At 36.0% G+C, this 23,692-nt stretch overlaps 1 protein-coding gene across 7 annotated transcripts in view; it reads right to left on the bottom strand.

The window, feature by feature from the left end:
* Positions 1 to 23,692, bottom strand: part of MINDY2 (MINDY lysine 48 deubiquitinase 2) — a 33,434-nt gene that overhangs the window by 6,820 nt on the left and 2,922 nt on the right. For 5 of the 7 annotated variants that reach the window (XR_008468461.1, XR_008468460.1, XR_008468459.1 and 2 more), the window contains exons 2-8: positions 17,231 to 17,288; positions 15,421 to 15,485; positions 10,962 to 11,120; positions 9,964 to 10,066; positions 9,249 to 9,391; positions 889 to 930; positions 251 to 274 (exon numbers count right to left, since the gene is read on the bottom strand). Coding sequence is in view for 4 of the 7 variants with exons in the window: in XM_054214582.1 (XP_054070557.1) it covers positions 251 to 274; positions 889 to 930; positions 9,249 to 9,391; positions 9,964 to 10,066; positions 10,962 to 11,120; positions 15,421 to 15,485; positions 17,231 to 17,288 (594 nt within the window). In the remaining 3 variants the exon portion in view is untranslated. The remainder of the gene's footprint in view (positions 1 to 250; positions 275 to 888; positions 931 to 9,248; positions 9,392 to 9,963; positions 10,067 to 10,961; positions 11,121 to 15,420; positions 15,486 to 17,230; positions 17,289 to 23,692) is intronic. The other 2 variants (XM_054214584.1, XM_054214585.1) reach the window with 2 other exon arrangements.

The raw sequence follows: 23,692 nt of genomic DNA, 5'->3' as shown, positions 1-23,692 counted from the left end.
TTTTACAATCTGATATAATTAGCAGAAATAATCAGCTAATGCAACTGTTGCATTCCAGTAAAACATTCATTTAGATTTTTTAGCAAGTTTAAAATTTAAATGAATCGGTATACATCATTAAACCACCACAAACTAGTAGTGATTGCTAAATTAACAGCCACGTTTAATTTCTGTATTACATCTTGTAATTTTTTCATGATTAATGAAAGTTCATACTGACTAAAAATTAATATAAAACATGAATATATACCTTGATAATTCTTCGGAAACACACCTAGGAAGTATAGTTCAAGAATGGCAATGTAAATTTTAAATCCCAGGACAAATGACATTAAATTCCAAAGGCAAGATCTGGAGACAAGGGGATCTTTCCAAACAATCCAAGAGGCATTACCTCAAAATGACCACATCCTAGACTTTGAGGTTTAATTCAATTGAAAAAATAAAAATAAAATGCCCAACAAAATAAATTTAAGATTCTTACTATCGCTTGTCACCAATAACTGATTTGGTTGCATTTCAGCCTTTTTACAGTTACACAAGGCCACATTTCTCAATTTCAAACTCTGAAATTATAAAACGGGCTGGTCTGGGAGTGAAAGAGACAATCCTAACAAGTACAGAAGCCAAGGTACAGGAAGGATGAAATGCAAGCTTAGGCTGAAGGAATGGGAGAGAAGCTGAAATCAAAGGGAAATCACGTAAAAGGACATGGTGCTGCATGACTGAGGGACAGCAAAGTAGCACAGAAATCCATGTTTAAATTTCACGTTAAATTAGATTTTAATCTTATCCTACCCTTTTAGAATTATACTCCAAGGCAAGAATGTTATTACTGACCATACAGCACATTAAGACTGAAGCTTCCGTTAGTATTACTGAACGTACCAGACCAAGATATTCAATGCAAAACTTGTTGCAGCGTTCTAGCTGTAAAAATCAAAGCAGTTTATTGTGACATCCACGAAAATTTGCTGTTTGTAGTACAGCAGCACACAAAGGGTTCTCAAAGATGACTGTGCTAAAGATGTACCAAAACACAACAGGCAGCTCCTATTCTAATGATTTAATAGGCTGAGCAGGCAAAAAATGAAAACATCGCCCCTATTCAACAAGTACCGAGCTAGCTTACTGATTTCTCTTCAGTCATTAAAAGACTGTCTATAAGAGATGCAGAAATTAAAATCAGATCTCGTCAATCCTACTAAGTTTACAGCCATCCTTTCTGCGGCTGGTAGGTCATACAACATAACAAAAACATTATTTGAAAATTCACATGTGGCGATTGTTTTAATATTCCCTAATACCACAATATGCACTTATACAAAAAGCCAAACAGAACAGATAAAAAACCCACAAAGGACACTACTGTATGTTCAAGCTTTGGAATGGCAGTTACCCCAGCACAGGTGGGCTCACAGACATAAATACAATTGCCAGCAACAAGCCTGATCACGTAACATGATCTAAGGAATCATCTTTCCCTCAGAAGCCATGTGAAAACTGAACGCTACTTTTGATGCTTAAAAATCACCCAAAGAAAATAAAAGGAAAAAATGTCACATTTCCAATTTGCACAGAATACCTATTTTACAGCATCTTATATATAAGAAGTCTTTAAAAAAAATAAAAATCAAATAACAATCTTTAAGGTAAGTGTATTTGAACGTTTTAAATTTTATTTAGATTCAAACAAAACCTAAAAAGAAAAAAGCGAGTGTCAAGTTTCCCTCTATTGTGCCATACATTTTGAGTTACTTTTTAAACAGCTCATAAGCAGTGTAGCTTAATAATAATACTGAAATAGGGAAATGTTAATGCTTTCATAATCTCTCAGCTACTGTAAACTGAACTTTTCACACACAAATATTAAATCATACCATTACCTTTATGGGATTAGAATCTAGTATCTGTCATTCAAAGATATTTTAAAGCTAACATTGTTTGAAATAGAGAATGGTTTCAATCTCAAATAAAATTCACATTCTTACTTTCTGTCTTTAAGGCTTCCTCAGCTGAACTATACCTGAACACTGATTTAAAAAATGTCATCTCGGAGTAAATTAAAAAAGAAAACATTTTAATACAGCTCCCTGAGGAAAGGCAATAAACTGCATTACGTATCGCCATATTACCTAAACAATACAATTCCAATACCAATTGCATAGTTTAAAACCATGCTGTTTCACTTAAGCAAAACCTAGCAAACCAACACACACAGGCTCCCTAGTACTTGTGAAGAGACGGAGTTCCTTTTCCCTTTAGTGGAAGAACAACAGGAAAGCACAGATCAGAGATCCAAAGTCATCTCTCTCTCTGTTTTTTATCAAGTGCTCTGATGTCTACTTCACATTAGTATAATTTAACGGAATTTCTCAAAAAACTCAAACAGATTCCAGAGGACTCTCATAATATTGCTAATATTCATGTAACTTTTGGTAATAATTGGACAACTTCCAGTTTCACTCAGTGCAACACACAAGGAGGGAAGGGGAAAGAGGGCTCACAGTGACAGAACCAGTAAGAACTATTAAGTGTAGAAACATTTATTTACACTGAACTAAAAAAAATAAGAAGGAAGCTTTAAAAAAGGTAAAAAACAGAATGTGTTTTTTACTTAATAGATCATGGTCCTGATTGTGCGTTTCCTTTCTAATCAGGGTTAAAGCTAGAACAGGATGATCAGCACACTAAGGTCATGCAATTAAGCTAACAAATGTATCTAAGTATGGTTTTCAAGTACACCTTGCCCAGAACAATATCATACTCTACAAAATAAATGTATTTCTACCTTCATAAAACCTTAACTGGCCATTTCTAAAGTATAACCGGCTTATCTTTTAGGTTAATTTTTAAATGTATTTTTTTTTAAACAAATACAGTATCTCATGGGTTAACGCTGCTCCCCAAAATACTAGCAGATAATATACAGCAAGAATATCTACTAGTAACTGTTATCAATAGGGAATAAAACAATGAAAGAAAGTCTTGAGTGCATAACTGTTAAGGTAAACCGTGCCTACAATAAAGTTATGAATAATTATTTACCCTAAGAATCAATATCCCGATATTGTAGACCAATGCCAAGATTTTATAATTTCACATACAAAAAGCTTGAAATAAAGTTAAGGATAAAAGCAAGATTATTCTCCTGAAGAATGATCTCTCAGTCTCTGCTTTGCACAAAAACCCCCTCTCTGAAAGGCAGAGATGTAGGCTGCAGGTGATGTTACTGGTTACAAGACCTCATTTCCTGGGTTAATTTCATGACCAGATTAAGTAATTAAAATTAATGCTTTTGAACTGCTTGTTCTGTTGCCAATTACCAAGTTTCCAGCAGTTTAGAAAACTGAAAAGGAAAAACAAACACCTGCCCAACAGCTTCATAAAGTAAAGACAAACATTTTAAAAGCCTTATCCTTTGAAGTCTACGTAAGTGTTCTCTTGGACTTCTTGATCAGACCCTGTGATTTTTATGAAGGTGTTTTATTTTGACATGAATGAGTACTATTATTTTGAGATTAGTCTAATCTATCTGAATGTTTTAACTGTTAGAGAAAATTAAGAATTTTTTAAAAAAGCATATACCATTTGATTCAGAGTAACCCCCAGAATTAAAAATGTACACTTACTAAGAAATGAAACAATATTTAAATGTATTTTTAAGAAGTTATATACATCGCCTCTACTATGTCAAACTCAAGACATCATCTTAAAATCCCAAAGAAAAAGTGCAGTTATTGCTATGAGGTATACTTTGTATTTGAAGAAAAGTCTATGCTGACTTCTGAAACAGAAACCTAACATTTATAAAATAGAAAAGACAATTGCAACACACAGACAGAAGTCCAAACAGATGAGCATCTTGCTACTCTTCAGTAAAGAAAATAGGTTGTATTACAGTCACATCCGTGGGAAAAACCAACTGAACTAACATATTCTTACCAAACTGATCCCCTCTTTACAGTCCTGTTTTTCCTTGATCTAGGGAATTATCATTTGATGTGTTTATTATCTGTGCAATGAAAAGCAAAGGCAAAAAAAAACCCCAACAAACAAACAACATCTTTAACTGCTGAAAATGATTACTGTATAATAACATGAGCCAAGACTACTAATATGCAATTAAAGGGACAGGAAGTAGAATAAGCGACTACTTTAGAAACCACTGAAGTCTTTAGATGAAAATTACTTCAAAACTTTTCATAGTAGTTTCTGAAAAAAAAATCTCTGCCACCATTCTTCTACTATTGTTACTTTACTCGTCAACTTCAGCGATTTTAAAGTGAATGCTGCTTCTAAACTGGAAAAATTAGTACTGAATGAGCCCTTTCCATTTAACTCTTATTCCCAGAGTCAGGAATTTGGAAGATACATAAAAATGGCACAATAGTTACTGGCCTGAAGATTAACTTTGAGAAGTGTCCATATATTGAATTGAACTCGAATATGTCAAGACAGCAACAAATATTTCCAAATACAATGAACTAAAAACATTTTCCCCCTTTTGCTTTTTCTCTTGTTCGTAAGTCAAATACCCTTTTAAAAAATAATAAAGTTTCAAAAGTGTTCTAATACAACTTCTCACTATTACTGTCCATCTCAAAGCCCAAAGTATTATCTTCATCTCCATAACTACTGTAGAAATGCCTTTTAAATATCTGCTAGCAGAGACTTAATAGGCTTTTGCCTACAGTATATAGAACCACACTGATACTTCCCTAATCTATAGCAGGTATTCATAATGTTGCTGTATGTTCATAACCATTCCACTTCTGGTCTTGAAAGAAGCATTTAAGAGAAAAAAAAACGCACATGCTTGTGAGGTGTCACTCCAGTTCTACTTATAAATTCCTTTACTATCCATGAAAAAGAAAAAAAAGAAATAAAAAGATACCCTGAAGTCAATAGAGACACTGGTCACAAAGTGTCACAAAGACACGTGAGTAGATTAACCAGTCTAACAATCTTACTAGTTGGGCACTAGTATGCCCAATGTTTCCAAGGAGTTCTTGCCACTATGCAACAGCAGCCTATGAAAACATTTTCAAAGCAAAGAGACAGGGATTCAGAATACTGTTTTTTCATGCTTTCACATAACTCATTTCAGTAAAACAGCCCTCTAATACAAGCAATCCAAAAGCAAGGTGAAGATCCTTTGATCTGACAATGGAAAGCCACTCTAAACTCAGCATAATTGGGTAAAGTGTTGTCAGTGTTAGTAAATCTTCTATTTTTAAACTGACACTATGTGGCAAATAATAAATACTGCAAACTCTTTGTAATAAAGACTTAAAAAACAGGTAGTTCAAGTTATACACACAAAGGATGTTATCAATCTCCATGTCTCCGACTTCCACTCTAAAATATCCACAAGATTATCCCTTATTAATGAATGACAGGTCATTCATGAATGACACAGAATCATTATGGTTGGAAGAGACCTTTGAGATCAACCAGTCCAACTAGCAACCCAGCACTGCCAAGTTACTACTAAACCATGTCCCTCAGCACTGCTATATAATATATTTAAAAAGTGAAAATATCTATTGTCTCTAAAACAAGCTCACCAGATGGAATGTGGGAAGAACTCCAATACAACTTAAAAAATTAAATCTGCTCAACAAAGCACCACAAATATTAAAAATGGCTCAATCACAATCGTAATTGTTGCACGGCAGCAATATACTGCAGAATTAAGGCTATTTGCATTTGTCTGCTTTATTAGAAGAACTGGTATGTTGCACTTTAAAATGTCTCTAATTTATGAATTTTGCTCTTTGAATTATTTCAGTATCACCAAGTATTTATTTTTCTTAAATTACTCACACCTGCTCCTCAACTGTAAAGCTGATTCTAGAAAAGATAAACATATAAGAATTTGGAACAGGTTTCTATATTTCCTTTGAAAAAGCTTAGTGATCTGTTTTGAGGGTTTTTTTTGGGGGAGAGGAGGGTTTGGGGTTGTTTTTTTGGTTTTGTTTTTTGGTATTTTTTTTTTCCTCCAGTAACTGCAGTTAAGATCAACCTACGTTCTACTTTCTTTGAAATATAACATACTGAAATCCAAGTCCTTTCACTAAAGTATCGGCCCTCAAAAAACCCCACTGAACTTCACAAATGTCCCCAGTGTACAAGTCACTGTATCAGCTGTAAGTAAAAGCTTCCAAATAGAAGTTTAAGTATTGGCTTCATTATAATGATACTTAAACAGCCTAATGTACCTAAGGGATTTTCATTATAAATTCTTGCTAATTATTCAAAGCGAAAATGTTTCTAAAAATACACAAGTTTTATTATACATATCCAACCTTTAATATATGTTTAATTCCCTTTTGTTTAACTTCATAACGGTTTTGTTTGTATGTTTCCATTTATTGGTTTGTAGGGGGGAGAGGGAAGGGCAATATTAGAGAAAGACAAACAAATTGCATAATTCTTGCCCTAAAAGTTCTACACCTTCATTTTTTCTGGCATACATTCTGTCTTCAGTTTTCCTAGTTGATGGACTTTTCTCCAGAGTCCAGCTACTGCTGACTACGGCTCAAACTGTGAAGTAAAAGAAACTCCATCATAAATCTGCACAGCTAGCATTAAACCTGGTAACAGGAAAGAGAAAAGCAGTTGAAAAATCTCAGCTCTGCAACAACAATGCATTAGGCACTCTTGTATGAGTGTCCTGGAGGTCCACAGATTTTTGGATAGCTAATCTTGGCTAGAAGTCCAAGACAAGCCTATTTCTGACTTCCTTGCTAGCAAAGACTACCTAGGCGTACAGCTACTGCAAACAGCTAGGTAGGATAGAAACAGACAGAAAGACTACTACTGACTTTTGAAAATAAATTACTAAAGAATTTCTGTCTTTATTGAAAGTATTTCTTAAGATGTCAAATTCTGTAGTGTACCACTCACCAGAAATCGAAGGCAAAATGAACACCGCTGTTTAAAGGTGACAACCCCAGGCACTAGAAGCCTGTAGATAACATGGAAACACCAGCTGCAAGTGAGGTCACCATGACTATGAAACACAAGAATAATGGTCCATATTCCAAAACTTAGCATTTCAGAAGTCTGAGACTTCTCAAAAAGGACAAGATTTAAACCATAGTGACTCAGAAGCACTAAAGCTTCAATACACAACTAACAAATAATACTATTCTTCTAATATTTTGATTTAGTATTTCTTAGGACTTAGATTTAGTTCTTACACTTAAAATTCAGCCACAGATTTTTATTCACTGCTTTAGCCTATTCTGTATTATTAATATTGGTTAAGGATATTTAACTCATTTAAGTATTGCATTTTATTTCTTTAAGGAAAAAGGATCTCAACTGAGAAGTATATGTTTACAAGTATGAAGGTGATAAAGCACTGACAAACACGCACCAGGTTTTGGCCTTTAATCTAACACTGGGCTGCAGAAGATGACAAGCAGTCTACATTCTACAAATAAAATCCCGTATTTACAATTCATAAGGTCAAAGTGATACTCATTGACTGTATTTAGTACAAAGAATATTTTATATTTTAAAATAATAGTACAAAAATGAATAATTTCCAGGAGGATTTAAGTGTTTTATCTGGAATATCCCTTAAAGTAAAAAAGGTTTCTTGCACCTCTAGGTACTATTTGTACCGAGAAAGTACATCTGTACTTCCTAGTATTTTTCTTTTTAAAACAAAATTGTTTTGAGGTTGAGGTTTTTTCCATAATGAAAGCAACCATAAAACAATGTGCAGGCTTGCATGACAAACTACTACCAACTATTGCAAGAGCTAAATTTAGAAAAATAGAGAGAAACAAAACTATACCTCTTAAAATTGTGACATAAGTGAGCTTCATCAGGAAATATAACCATTATAGTTTTGACCATAAACAAATATATCCCATAGGTTTTTGGTTTGCTTTTTGTTTTTTAAATGGAGGAAGGGAGAATGGAGAAAGATCCTTTTATCTGTCCTACTGCTTTAAAAGAGTATCAATGTACATAGATTTAAAACAAATCTTAGATGTGCTCCAAGAAGCTATTAGAAAACCAAATGTGTTACCTGTTTGTAGAGTTAATCATTATTTATCAGGACTACTCAGAACTTTAGCTCAGCTTATACATAGTTATTCAAAACGCCAAAGACAAGCATTGACAGTCAAGATTAACAGACAGAGGAAGAAAAAAGGCCTAGTACTGCCAAATGGAAAAGTCAGTGTCATCCACATGAGGTACAGGATGTTACCATATAGCGGTTCTTTAACATTTTTGTATGTTACATCTCCTTTTTTTTTTTTGCATTTATTACCATTATTAATAAATGCAAGTGTACATGAAATTAAAGTCTTATTTAATAAGAGATAACCAAAATATAAATTCGAGAGTTCTATACAAAGGTAAAAACTCATATGTATGTTTGAGAGAAGCATCTAACTCTAAGTACTATTTGACATTGCAAACCAATGAAAAGTTTACTTCAAAATGTTCACTTTTATCACTGAAAAGAAGGGAAAGATTAAATCTTAGGAGACAACTTGACCGTGCCAGCCCTTTCTACCCAAGTCAAAAACATAAAAATACACTATCATCTTAGTGAAGGCAAAGATGTTCCATAAACAACTGTAAACTTGCCAAGCCAGATTCTCCATTCCATGGAGGAAGGAGTCCCAGAAGCATTAACCAAGTTGTCATTTGCTTTCATATCCTGGCATACTCCTTTCAAATTCTCACCATTTTGCTTCCCCAGTTTCAGATTTAAAAAAAAAAATAAGCTCTTCCCTAACAAAGGGAACCAATATTGTAGCTCATCTCAACTTCTTATGCTTGCTATTTTGAACACCATGATGGAGCTACTTATGTACCAGCCCAAACATTAAAAAAAAAAGTTTTTATATCCTCATAAACAAGAAATTAAATAAATTCATGAATCTGATCATTGCCAATCACAAACTGCAAGTAAATTTGAGCCATGTAAAAAATGTATGTGATTATACATAACCACAAAAGGAGTTAACACAGGGAGTAAACTGAACATAAAGAGAAGAGCTACAAGAAGTTTTAAACTGATAATGCATCCTGATATCTAAAACACAATAATTCACAAGTAACATTTGCTACAGACCTTACATTCACCATAAGCCATACTTGCATACAACAAAAAAAAATGGAATTTATTTCTCTTTCAAGACAAGGGAAAAACAAGATTTAATTTGAAACAAGAACACAAAGTGCAACAGTAAAGACAAAAATGTTGAATATACCTTGTATTTGGTCATGGTGCTAAAATGGTTGTTCCTGAAGAACACACAAAGCTCTCCCTCCTGGACAGCTGAAGTCAACTCGCACAGTCCATGGTATGTCAACTGTGTAGCTGTATTATTTAGAAATTGCTCAGCCACAAATCCTACAAAAGCAACACATACTGTTATATGTGTCTATTACATACTTCCTAATATATAAGATCTGGTTACAACAGTAATATTTTCCCTATCTCCTTCCTACTAAGATGCCTCCGTATTGCCATAAATCTAAGGGAACGCATCCAGAGAGGGGAAAATGTTGAAAAGAGTTGAAAGTTCTAAATTTTCTCACATTCAGAAATGCTATATCAGTTTCTACTACTACTGATTTTTTCCTTGTCATCGTGTAGTATATAATTCATATTCTAATTGTAAGAGATAATACATAGCCAAGTTGAAATCTGAATGCTGCCCACAATACCTTTTCATAAGAGTTCTCTCCAGCTTTTTCAAAGTATATTTAATAGATCAAGAGAACGAGGCTGATCCTTGGTTTTGAAACTGCCCCAGAGAAGTTTAGAAAACAAGCACAGTGCTGTCTGCCTGCCCAGGAGAAGTTCAACAGACAGAACGCAGCTCTTCACACTTGTAGCTCTACATACCCACACACAAAACATGTAACTAAGACTTGATAGGGTAGATTGATAAAGCATAGAAAAAAAAAAAAGTTACCCACCTTCACTAACCAGTTCACTGTTGTCTGACTGTTTACAAGAAATTATCTTCTCCACCAGCTGATTGTAACTGCAGTTACCAACTGCTTTTACTATGTCAGCAACCTGGAGCAGGAAGGAACAGCATATAAAACAGAGAAGTTGCCTTTGTGAGGAATAGAACACAACAGTAAGCCTATGGCTGTTATTCATATGAAAGTAAGAAGAGTTTTGAGAAAGCGAGGACATTATCCCCCTAAAAATACTAGGCCGAAAAGTTTTATCCCAGACCGTTACACATTTTGCTGTCTCAGATCCCATTTTAAATCCTTAAGTTAACGCTTAACATCAAAAGCTGTTGCTAAAGTGGACAGAGAAGAGAATGGGGCATCAGCCAGCTCAGTTGGGCTGGGGAAAGCCCAAGGGGATAAGAGAACAGCAGCTCTCACGAACAAGGCATGAAAAGAAAAAACCTGAGGCAGATTATTCCAGCCAAACTCACCAGTTTCACCCTAAGTAAACAGTACCGGTTTACTGTTTATTAAATAATATAATTAAAACCAAATTATATGTTTGTTAAAGATGCAGTTCTCTAATTGGTTCTAACATCTTCAGTTCTCAAAAGCAGTGACTAGCAAATCAGAATTAAAGAAAGGAGGAAAGTAACCTTGCATTCCTTCCAAGTGTTCCCTAACAAGCTTTCAAAAAACAATGACTGACGCCGTATCTGGCAGCCTCCTACCTCCCTCAGAAAAATTTTCATTTACAGTCATGAATTCAGCACAGAAGGTCTTGAAAGTTAGCTTGATTATAGACCTAATCTCTGCAGAGTTACCACACTAAAAAACACGTACAGTTTGTATTCACTCCTCTCTGAAGAAAATCCAATTTTTCTGACTAGATTTGAAAAATCCATTACCATAATCATTGACTTCAGCTAAAATTCTGAAACATCTCCCCTTCCCCCAGTAAAATTCAGAATAATTTATATTGTATTTGAATTACTGAAAAAAATATTTACCTGAGGGTCCACTAACCATCCATGGTACAAAGGGATATCGAGAAGATCAAACACTATGCATTCAGGTGTATATTCAAATACTCGTACACCTGTAAACTTCACATTGACATCCAGACCCGTCTGTAACTTATGTAGAATCGCCATTGCATCACTCATATTCTGACAGCAGAAAGAAGAAAAAACAGATGACCAAATAGAGCTTTGTACACTTGGTGGTTACCACTGTAACCCTTCATCATTTATTTATCACTCATCAATTCAACATTTAAAAAAAAATTACAAAAGGGGAAATTAGCTAAACAACTGTTTCAATGCATACTCACATTATTCATTCTCATTGTGCCAGAAGAGATCTGCAAAATAAGAACTCTCCCTTCAATCAACTGGATCTGACTGTTTCTTCTTCTATACTCATAAGCTGCTTTTAGGCAGCTCCTATTTCTTTTAGCTCTACTCCCCCTAGCCACAAGCCAGATGGCTGCAAGAAGCACAGGATTATAAGGGAATTGCTAAGGGACACTCCTGAGGTTTATTTTCCCCTTTTAGGTCCTGCGTTATGAGTCAGGCTGCAGTACTTGCCACCACATAATGAATAAACAAAACAAACAGATCTATGCAGATCTACCTGCCAACTCCAATTTGGGGGTTCAGTACTTAAAGTAGTGAACAACAATAAAGAATTTCATTTTTTTTTCCATAAAAAAATATTTTGCTATCTTATTTTGGGCATACCTTTAAATGGCCTGTAGATTCTACTGTGGAAACAAGTCATGAGTAGTAGTGATCCCAATGGAATCCTAAGGGGATCACATTATGAAGATCCAATCACACAAAGCAAAGTTAAGCCAAAGAAGTGCTTTGTGAAACAGCTCTCTTGAACCAACAGACAAGTAAGTTTCTTGGCATGCAGGAAAAAGATTTTTCCACCAAGTGAGGAGAATCCACAAAGAGTATGATCAGAAAGCATTTGCAAAAGATTCAGGGAAACTGAGGTGCTTGTTTGTTTGTTGTTTCTTTGGGGTTTTGTTGTTGGGTTTTGGCTTAGTTTTGCAATATTCTGTTGCCTAAGAGGAATTCAGAATTGCAACAATGGGGAAAAAAGCATGACAAAGAACAGAAATACAGATTGGAAAGGAGATGGAGACAGAAAAGATTCACAAGCTAAAACCACTGATTGTTAGAGACAGTTACCTTTGTGGAGTCTTTCAATAATAAGACAGTTAATGGCAAGAACCACAATTAATAGAGTCAACAAGGGAAGACAAAAAACTGAGAATAAGGATGACTGACTAAAGGATGAATAGTAGGAAAACTACTGAGAAGCTAGGTAGGCTAGCAAGGCATAAGTGGGGTACACAGCAATGAATTATTTTATCAAATTAAAAGCAACTTGCTGAAATGCAGGAAAATTACAAGTAACTGGACCCATTAAACAATAATAACAATAAACAATAACATAACCACTACATTAAATTGAACATTCAGTTCTGCAGCACATTAATGGATACATTGACAGAGCTGAATGCCAACACAAGCCTGTATATTAGAACGTAAGGTAGACCTTAGGATTTTTAAGAAGTCAGTTTAAGAAATCAGTCTATACACCTTGAAACTTGGTATTGTAAAGAATGTACCAATTAAAACATACAACACTCACTAAGTAAACATGCTAAGTGAAGTAGCTACATCATTCAATATTTCATGATCCAATTCTAAGCACAGTTTTGCATCTGTTGGAAAGATGAATGTTAACTAGATTTTGGAAGACATTTTAGCGATCTTTCAGCATGCAACAGAATTCTAAAACACAACTTGTATGTAAAAATTGTGTAAGCAGACATACATATATAGAATAGTCTTGCCTACAGATCTTTGCACAACACCTTACATGTGCAACAGCATGGTTTTATTACAACATATAGCAAAAATTTCATGTTCACCAACCTCAGCATTTTAGCCAATGCAATTAAGCTACTCCTCTTACTGGTATGCAAGTTTAAGCATACTTTTTTTCTTAATAAAAAAGCAGTAGAACAATAAGCTTGTTCCTACTTTGAGTAATTTCAGTTTAGATCCAACTTCTGAAAACTCCTAAAGTGAGTTGATAAACAGACATACTTCCTTGTTACTAAGCAGATTTAAACTCTCAGAAGAGTTGAAGCTTACACAGAAAAGCTTATAAACCACTTGACAGAGCATAGCTATAAAACACTGTCTGACCATTATCCAGTACCTACACTTGAGAGCAGCTGCTATGAATGAGAGAGTTACTGCTTGTAGCCCTTTAACTGCACTGTTGCGTGAAGTTTTTATTACCAGGAAGGTAACAGCTCCCACTACTTTACTGCATGTTGCTTCATCCATTTGACAATTTTGCCATGTCACAAGATGTAGAATTTAGCGAGATTTTGTAAGTAATTCTCAAGATGTGGCTCAGACTTTGTTATTTTTTTAAAGTTTTTATCCTTATAATAGCAAACCAAACCGCCTTACTTAAGAAGTTAATTTCATTAATAGGGACCAGACATCAAGTATGAAAACCTATCCAGAGGTGTTCTGGAAGAAATAATGCTATACTGTTACTCCGTTAAATGAATAGGAAGAAAGCCTATAGCAATTCACAATTCAGATCCATCCACAAATTCAGATCATACATCTACAGACTTTAGTGGCATTTATTTTGTAGTGTTTACTTTGTAAAAAAGCAGGAATACATCGAACTGTCCAGAAAACCGCAGAACTTTCTCACTGCAATTTGAACAGTATCATTTCTATTTTAGCTATTTCCGTGCCTTCAAAGCGCAAGCTTCTAAAAAAAATGAATGCAAATAAGCGAGGATATAAATATACAGAACAGTTGAACTTGGAAGGGACCTCTGGAAGTCATCCGGCTCACATCCCCTTACCAAGCAGGGCCACCTACAGCCAGCTGCCCAGAACCAGTCCAGCCAGCTTTTGAATATCTCCTAGGACGGAGACTCCACAACCTCCCTGGGCGACCTGTTCTTAAGTTTGTGCATTAGAACTTGTGCTTTTCTTTTTTATTTAATCCAACTTTCATTCAAATACTTAATTAAATGCCTCAAGTATGTTAAAAAAAAAAAAAGAAAGTTGCAGCTGAAAGGAGTTATCTTTTCAAGATGTTGAAATTACATTAAAATCAAGCATTACAAATCTAGCTGTCTGTAAAATTTACTTGAATTTCTTGTATAAGAAAATGTATTGGTTTAGGCAAAGAATATTACCTGTGTGACAAGATAAACACAAAATTATGATTAACACCAAGACTTAGTTCCAATGCTTCTGAAACATTATAATTTTTTAAGACTCAGTTGCCTAATTAGTTTCATTTTCCCTCTCAGGTGACATCACTCATGCATCTACAGGTACATTTAGAACATTACTAGAAGAGAAGATTTCTTTAAAATTGTACAGTTAAATATTTAAGGAAAGTGTCTGTGACATTTACATAGTAAACCCATATAGCTGAGCACAAGAATGCCGTAGAGGTTGTACTTTAACCAGGTACATAGTTTTCATCACCCTCCTTTAAGTTCATTATAGCTATAATCTTCTACAGCACGAAATTGTATGGAAAAAATATAGCTAATTTTGTTGTTACAAAAATAATTCATATAATTGGATACAAGTCATATTTTGGATTATCATTAAAAGAATCCACATTCAATCTTCATTCTAATTTCAGCTATCCCAAGACACTTGATTTAATTTCCAACACTGAATGAGAGCAAGAAAAGAAGACCTAATAATTAGAACTATCTTGAAACCTAACACCTATAATAAATTCAAATCATTTTTCCATGACTAATCAAAAAACCAGCTGTGACCGCAGACAGAACTTGAAAAATTTGCTCCAAGATAATATACGATACATCAATATTTTTTTAAACTAATAGTATTATCTTTAACATAGAAATACTTCTGTGATGACATAAAAGTAGTGGTCAGTGCAAATAATACTGCCTTTCATAATATGGAATCAACCTCTTTTTGTCCATCACAAGTTACGAACAGAGATCTCTTTCTTGCTCAGTTTACATCCTCAGAGAAAGTCTAGCAGGCATCACACAACCGAGCACACTGAAGGACGCACAGTAGAAGACTTCAAAGAGCAACCACCCCGTTATCTACTTCATCTGTACTTCCCTGTTACAATTCCTCAATAAAACCAAAATTTCTTCATTAAACTTATTGCAGCCAAAAAAAAAAAATCATTACTTGTGTTAATAGATACCAAGTTTTTCTTTCACTTACAGGAATTATGTATAAATGATACTCTACATCAAGCCTAAGGGAAAAAAAAAAAAAAGGAAAAACCAACCACAAACAATTGTTCATATGCTTCTGGTTTTGAACAAGATGATAAACCTTAGGTGAGAAAAAAAAAATTTTAGTTCCTTCAGACATAAGCAGTTATGTTTTAGGAGCAGCTCCTTACCTGCTCATAATTTACACGCTGAATTTCAGATATCTCTTTAGGTTTGGCATCAAGAATATAGTCTCCTAAAAAAAAACCAAAAATAAAGTTAAGTTTATTCCACACTCAAAACTTCAACATTTCCATGAACACTTCCTGACTGAAGCTGACTGATCATAAATACCATCATTGAAGTTCTCTATCAAATTAATGAGATCGCATTGTTTTATAACCTGAATTATAATTATGGAGTAAAATAAGAGTATAAAGACCATAGTAAGAGCATATTAAGAGACAAAATTCAAATGGCCAATGTTACTACCAAAGCAGCATTTCATAATCTCTTGGAGTATCATACCAATCTCTTAATTATTCAGAAATTTACCTACCTCCATGCCTCAGCTTAAAAATATTAAAAGGTCAAACTATTCACAATAGGATATGTAATTGCGTAACGCAATTTAAAGATGCAACCACTTATCCTGACTGATACTGTATTTTGGCATGTTTCTATACAACGATAATGCTATCATTCTGAAAGCCTTGTATTCCGTCTGTGTCTACAATACAAAGGCAATCAATCAGTTAATGAAGACACTGGGGTTCGAAATTTATAAAGTTTTTGGTGACTAGTATCCATAAACTGCCTCTCCCAAATTTTTCAGTTTTTATTTCAATATTTTTAGTATTTATTCCCTTGCACCATTCCTAAAAAATATGTTTCTACTCAAAGAAAAATATAATTACAGCTTTCCTAACCTATAATCTTTTAAGTTAAGATCGTTCACAGTGGCTGAAGGGTTTTTCATTTTTTATTTTTTTTAAGCTGTAGAAGAACCATTTGGCAATTGCTAATCCTGTTGACTGAATAGGAACCTAAATAATTTCAGCAAGTAGTTTTGTTATTCAATTTAGTAAGATAATTCAAGAAGCTAATATACGCCTTCAAGAAAGAATACACACATTGTGGCAACTATGATTATGCAGTGACTTCACACAGTATTATTCTATCAATACAACTAGAAGAAATGTTTAGACACAGGCAGCAGGATTTCTTAAGACTTTATTTTTTTTCAAATTATGCAATTAACTTTTTTCTTTCACTGAAAGATTCAGTGATATGCTTTTGAATAGAACAAGCTACATTCTTTACAAGCAAAAAGAAAGAAAATATAGTAAGGTTGGGATTTTTTTCTCCCGCTTAAGAAAAATCAAAACCTAGTCTATTAAGCTCAAACGTTTTATATTTGTTCGGCTGCAAAGGGAAAGCACTGTGGCACATATAGCTTAAGTACTATCCCAACTGCACTTTTAACACCTGGCTCATTCTGGGCTACTGAAGTTACAGATTCATCAGACGGGAACTGCTGCAGTTCTGCTGAACACCGAATCTGGCAAGGGAGTAGTGCCTGCAAATGAGACCCCAATCACTGCAACAACTAAATTAATTTTTCCTGTTATTCTGATCGGGTCATAGTACCAAGGATTAGAGTTACTGCAGACAATTAAAGGCACAATTGACTTACTACATTCTGTCAACTTAACAGAACAACATTGTAAGAGACATGCCTAAGTTTACATCTACCAATGTGTCAGTGTCCTAACCCACACCAACTGCATCATTAGTTAGGACTACCAGTTAGGAGAGCAGGACAGAAAACTTCTAAAAGCAATTAAGGAAAAGCACGAGTAACTGAATGCCATCAGTAGTTTTCTTGAAGAACCCGTTCAAGTCAAGCAGAATGAAACAGTAAACAAAACAGTCCTTCTATATTACTACTCACTAACAAGTATAACACATAACTGAAAACCATTTATCGTAATTACTAACCTAAGTATTCCATCAGCTGTTCAGCCGTTATGATTTCCATCATTGGTGGCAGCTTAATCTGTGAAAGTAAAAGCATATTCTCTTTAAAATGTCAAAAGCACCACAGTTTGGAAAGTATCAATAACGTATTTCTAAGATGGAAGTCTTCAGAGCACATCTGCCTCAACAGTTTATAGGAGCATTAGCATACTGGGACCAAGAACCTTCCCAGGGCCTCTACTAAATAGCACCTACAAGAGGAGGTTAAAAAAAGGCATTTTGATTTTTAGAGCAGCCACATGCACACAGAACTCTCTCCCACTTGCAGCTCTCTGCATCGTGCTCCCTCTTCGCAGCAAAGCATAGCACCAGCATCCCCTGGACCACAGAGCAGCTCACATCGCTGGCCGCACTTGCCCAGCCACAAGCATCCAGGATGAACGGAGCAGGAACTGCAGCCATGCTCTGTTAAGAAAACTTCACTTTATTCAGAAAAGCTTTGGACTCCCTGCCTTCATTGTAATGCTTAACTGAGCCTTAACTCACAAAGTTCCTGCATACAGACAAGGGGATGCAGAGTGTGGTGGCCACAGGTGCCGGGACAGGGAGGAGGCGTGACCTCCCAGCCTCCCGTCCCGTGCCCACATTTCAAGGATTTTTGGTTTCGCTTCATACAGAGGAGACTGGACACACAGAACTTGGTGGTGAAGCTTCCATTACCCTCTCCCTGACATATTCCTGGCATTGTCACCTGCTAAAACCACCTTGGCAGCCGCCAGAGCCAAAGGCTTCTTATACCTTCCTCTCCCACAACCAGCATCCCAGGTAGAGGTTTTGGTCGTGCACTTCCACTTACACATCTCCCTGCAGTAACAGCCAAAGCACAGACACATACAAAGGCACGCTTCTGGCAATCTGAAGGAATACCAGAGTAGTACATTGTCTTTAACCATAATCTGCTCAATTTTTCTCTGCATAAATATGAATTTTATTTTTCTAGAGCTTGCTTTTGGGGTTTTTTTGTTTGGTTTTTAAGCTTTCCCTTCAGTTTTTGATCTTCTCATCCTATCTTTCTTCAACATCTTTCCACTGAAAGTCTAGAAAGCCTTCTGTTAGGATTTTTTTTTAATCAAGTTTCTCAACGCTTATCACTGTTCTCCTTGACACAGATAGAAAGACATGATGTGAGACTGTTAACTCCTGTTTAAGATTTAATAGGCTCCAACTACTTCGTTGGGTGTGGAGAGGAAAGAGGAAGTAGAAAGCCATGAGACGGAAGAATAATACGCAAAAAGCCTTTGGGATATAGCATCCCAAACTCAAAAATACACACTATAGCAACACATTACACTGTTCACATTGTGATGGAGAGGGTTTCCTTCCTGAGAACCTAAGAACTAAGCTTTTTAATAACTTTCCAGAGAAAATGAGGTGTGACTGGATTGAATCTATCTCACTGCCAATTTTAATCATATTTGGCAAAAGGCAAATGTGTCAAACACAAAGTTAATATGGCTTTGTTATTTATACACTGGCTAAGAAATATGCTCACACTGAGGTCAGAATTGGCCACATGGCATATGCCACCCATTGACCAACCCATCGTCGCTGAACGTAGAAAGAAGCTGAACAGTACTGGGATCTGGGGAAGCAAGGGAATGAAAGTATAAACCGTTAGTAAAGCAAGAAACTAGTGAAGCACAAACTCTTAAGAAGGAAGGCTAAATTGGTTCCGCTTATAAAAAAAACCCTTAAGATGCTATGAATTAAACAAAAAGAAAAATCAGTCATGTGTGCATAGGCACATGAATTTTTGAAAACATCCTTTATATGAGTGACAATGGATTGTAACTTACAAAATTTCTTAACCTCTTACCAGAACTTCTCTAAGTTTCACTAATACTTGGTAGGCTAAAGGTTTTCATCGTCTTTTTTCCTGTTCATAATATTCATACTGAGTATGCACATACATATAATATATTGTGCCATAAAAATAACAGGAGTACAGGTTCAAAAAGGTCATTCTTAACCTCCCAGTTCTGAATGGTCAGGATCCAAACCTCAGCAACCATGAGCTGTGCACAGCCCCGAGCTGGTCTGCTTCATTACAGCTCCGAAGGCGAGCCAATATAACGGCACAGGACAGAATCACTCACACCAGCTATGCCTGCAGAGGTGCCGGGACTACACAGATGTGCCAGTATAATAAGAAGGAAAGTTAGCATTGTGCCCTCAACTATTAGCAGGACTATTGTGACGATTCTTTCAGGAGCGAAGCTAGCTCTTTTTATTATTTATTTAAAACCATTCATATCAGCTCAGCCAGCATTGCTTGGGGGTTTCTGCTTCGCACCCCATTTGGGAATCCCGAAGCATTGCCTACACTACAAACGGCAGCTGTAAAGCACAATTACATGGGTTATGTGTATTTGAGCTCTACACACTCATGGCGTAAATGTATTAATATTTCAGACTTGAAGGAGGTATTATTTGCATCATTGGTTAACAAGCTGAATTCTCCCTCACGATTGTAATGCTAAGCAATTTTTTTTTTTTACTGCAGAACCAAAGCAAAGTATATGCAGAATCTCTCACAGTAAGGCATTTTAACAAGCTAAATCTCAAAATTAACTGCTTAATTAAATGCTAAACAAAGTTAACGGATTACTTCACATCATAATTTTAAGGGCTGGCATGTTTTGGAGGACCTTGATCACACCTTTAAAGCAGGCTAATGGGGTTCCAGCATAGTCCTAAGTACTTCTGAACAGAGCTGACTTAAGGGTACAGAGAGAACATGACATTTCCTAACTGTTCAGAGCTTCATTGCGAGTGCTTAAGCTACAGGAAACGTGCAACAAAGAGGAAATGGGAAAGAAAACACCTTAAAACTTAAGGGAGAGAGAAAAATCATACAGAACCACAGTCATTCTCCACATAAATCACCAAAAGAAAACAACGTACACAGTAGTAGTGAAAGCTGTTGTTGTCCATAACAATCTGTTACTCTGAGGGACAAGTCTTCTCAGTAGGATTCAATGCTTAGTTGCTAGATTTTTACATTAATTTTACATTTTAGGAAAAACGTGTTTCCTCAACTCCCACCCATTTCCTGTCCCCCTCTATTGCAGTTTCCTGGTCTTCTGCCCCGATCTCTCTTCCTATTTCTAGCTACTTTTCATTTCCCACATTCAGGAGTTGGAAACTAAAACTTTCTCACCCAACTACAATGTGAGGTACATCAGAGACACCTTTGTAACTAAAAGACAAGATTGGTAACCAAATTTCCATATGGAACGTTTGGCTAGTACAACATATACTGTTTCTATGCATTAGACTACAAACTGGAAAACTACATAGTACTGATTTTAAATATTTTTCCACCATATTCTCCCACTCTTCAGAAGGGCTTAAAAAAACCAATTAAGTTATATAGTCCTGCACAGAAGCTAACACTTCCAAAAATACTATGCATATAGAAAGGGACTATGCAAATTTCTAATGGCCTATTATTTATAGTCTCAGAACATGTTTATTTAAAACATGCGAGTCCCCTGCATTCAGCGTTCCGGAAGAGGTAAGGGTAGCTTCAAGCTGCCTTGACAAAAACCAATAAATACTCCCTGCAAATACACACCTCTTGTCTTGCAGGAACAGCTTCACAGACTTACCACACTATCATAACCTAGTAGTACATGCTGCCCCCCCACAACATCTCATCCCCCAACGAGGGCTCCTCCAGCCTCTCGGAGCAGGCTTCCCGTGCTGGAAAACGAATGGACGGGTAAGCTCAGCCCATCCCACAGATGCAGGGAGGAAGGCTGCCAAGGCCTCTGCTGAGCATCCATCGGAAGCTCACCAGCAACTCACCTTTGGAGGCTGAGCGAATTCATCTGAGCAATCTGTGCAAATTCTGGCCATAAGGAGGTTTAGGTCAGTAACACGGAAGACAGGATCACGTGTGAAGGGCCAGTGCCAGAGCTCAGACCAGGCATCTCCACTGCAGAGTCCAGCAAATCACATCGATATCAGCGGGAGCATGTTGTAGTTGCCTCCGCTGAGAAGAGGCCATTTTTATGAGAATCTAAAACTAAAAATTTCTAACTAGAAATTTTTTACTCCTCTTCTCTGCACCTTAGCTTGGATACATCTAAGCATCAGCTGTTATATAACCTTCACTTACACAATTCTTACAATTGCCTAAACAGGTAATTCACACAGTTCTGAAAGTTAACAAAATTTTAGTAGAGCTTGGCACATAGGGAACGCAGCCCTATTTCTTCCCTTCGTAGAAAGAACTGTGATAGAAAAAACTTTTAAAGATGCTGTCAAATACTCTACCAGGATTATTCCATATGGACTCACTTCTCAAGATAAGATTAATATTATTTATATTTGTTTTATATTATTTGTTCCCTTAGGCTTATTTTATGTTCCAAAAGTTTGTTTCTCTGTTCCCTGGACATTTCAGATATGTAATTTCTGTGTAATGCATTAAGGTTCACAGCGTTCTTCAGCCACATGACATTAAATCCCACCGAAGACATACAGAGCAGAATTACATGGCACCCTTACTAAGCTTTTAGCATCTGATGATTGCCATGGAGTACAGCCTGAGAAGGGCTACACCCACACAAAATTACAGTTTAATGCAATGCCAGAAGTTTTCAGAAAGTGGTGCATGAACCACACCTAACAAAGATCACAACAAGTACTTGGAAAAGCAAGCTTTGCATTGCTAAGCTTAACTACACAGGGAGCCACAAGTCTGAGGAAAGACTGAGCAGTCTTAAGATTTAAACAAGATGAAAGAGAGTGCCATACACTACATCAGTAGAAACAACCCATGCTTGTACGTACCTTTTGAAATGTCTGTTTCAACACTCAACCTCTGCTTTCATTTCCATCACAGAAGTCTAAATGGCTACCACACTGTTTTTGCACAAGTTACTTTTTCAAGTTGAGACCATACTGCTTTTGTTTTCTTTTTACTTAGTAGAGCATTTCTGTAACACTTCTGTTAGCAGAACTCCTTGGCTCTATCTTCTAAAGGCTAAATAGCAAGTTAAGCTTATATAGGCAGTCTGCAAAAATACTTCAAAAGAAAAGTCATTCCATAATTGTAATGTTTAAAAGTACAGCTTCTACAATCTGCCACCTCAAAGTTCTATGTCCAGGTTCCTTGGAAAGTAATGGATAAAAGAAGTAGCATTTTTATCTCAAGTTTAGTTCCAAAATTTGGTACTATCAAAAAAGGAATGTGAACAGTCCCAATGGGTGCTACTATTTCAGAATTTCCAAAAACCCAAGCATTACCAATCCAGTATCTCACTCACAGATGAGAACACACAGATGCAGCACTCTACAAGAATCAATTCTTTTAAAGTAGTCTTTATGCCTGTATCCCCAAGATCTTAGCTCTAATATCAAAAATACCTCCAAAAGGCATAATCAGAAACAAATAATGACTAGGAACAAAGAAGAATCTTGCTCCATTAATGAACAAGATCTTCATAACCACTAGGGATAAATATTTTGAGTATATGGCACACTTACCTAAGGTACAGTACACCTTAAGTTTTCTTGTTATTACAGTCCTTTAAGCAAATTAACAAACTACTTACAGTAGTTTAGTATAGCATAGTATACCTTTACTCAGTGAGGGTTGTCTCAAAAAAACTGTTTTGAATGAGGACAACGGGACATACAAACAGAAGGTCACAGAACTGTTAGTATATTTAAAACAATACTCCAGTGTGGCAATTAGAAGCTTGCATTTTGAGCACCTCCTTAATATATCCAAATGTTAATCTGAGTTTTTAGGCATAAACGTTTCCATGATTATGGCCCACATACCCTCTGAAGGCTTCCCACTTAGTACTAAGCAGTAAATAAAGATTTTGGTTCTAAGCAAATTGATTATGTGCCACTTGTCACAAACAATTATGTGAATTCAATTTTCACTGCTGCACAAGCCCAGCTGACACACAGTATTGGATCTCAAGGTTATCACTCCCATTCTGGGATAATGAAAGCATGTAGTTGGTCACGCAAAGGGGAGTGTTTGTGAAAATTTGAAAACTAGTATTGCAAGTATTGTTTCTCAACTTCAAGCATTTGCATGTATTATCTGAAGTCATTTGAGACCACATCTAAATACAGTATGACCAAACTCTCAACCCTGTCAGGATAGAGTTCTGAGAAGGAAAGTGGTGGCAGATACAGGGAAGACAACCCAAAGCTTAGCTGTTTACCTTCTTATTCTCTGTTGTGATTTTCTTTCCTGCCCTCATCTCCTCCTTACTCCATTTTAGTTTCCCTGCCACATAGCTTCTCTTCACCTAACATATACTACGGTATTCTTGCTCTGCTTTTGCCTAGTTTCATTTCTTGGTCTGCTTCCTTGTTCCCAAATTATAATTACCCAACCCAATCTACTGTTCATTCTGGTTCAGAAGAAGCGAGAAGAACGTGGCTGTCCAC

The sequence above is a fragment of the Rissa tridactyla genome, chromosome 9 (genome assembly GCF_028500815.1).
Source record: "Rissa tridactyla isolate bRisTri1 chromosome 9, bRisTri1.patW.cur.20221130, whole genome shotgun sequence".
Classification (NCBI taxonomy): Eukaryota; Metazoa; Chordata; class Aves; order Charadriiformes; family Laridae; genus Rissa; species Rissa tridactyla.
The sequence above is the reverse complement of the archived record's forward strand: the minus strand, read 5'-3'. Positions and strand labels throughout refer to the sequence as shown.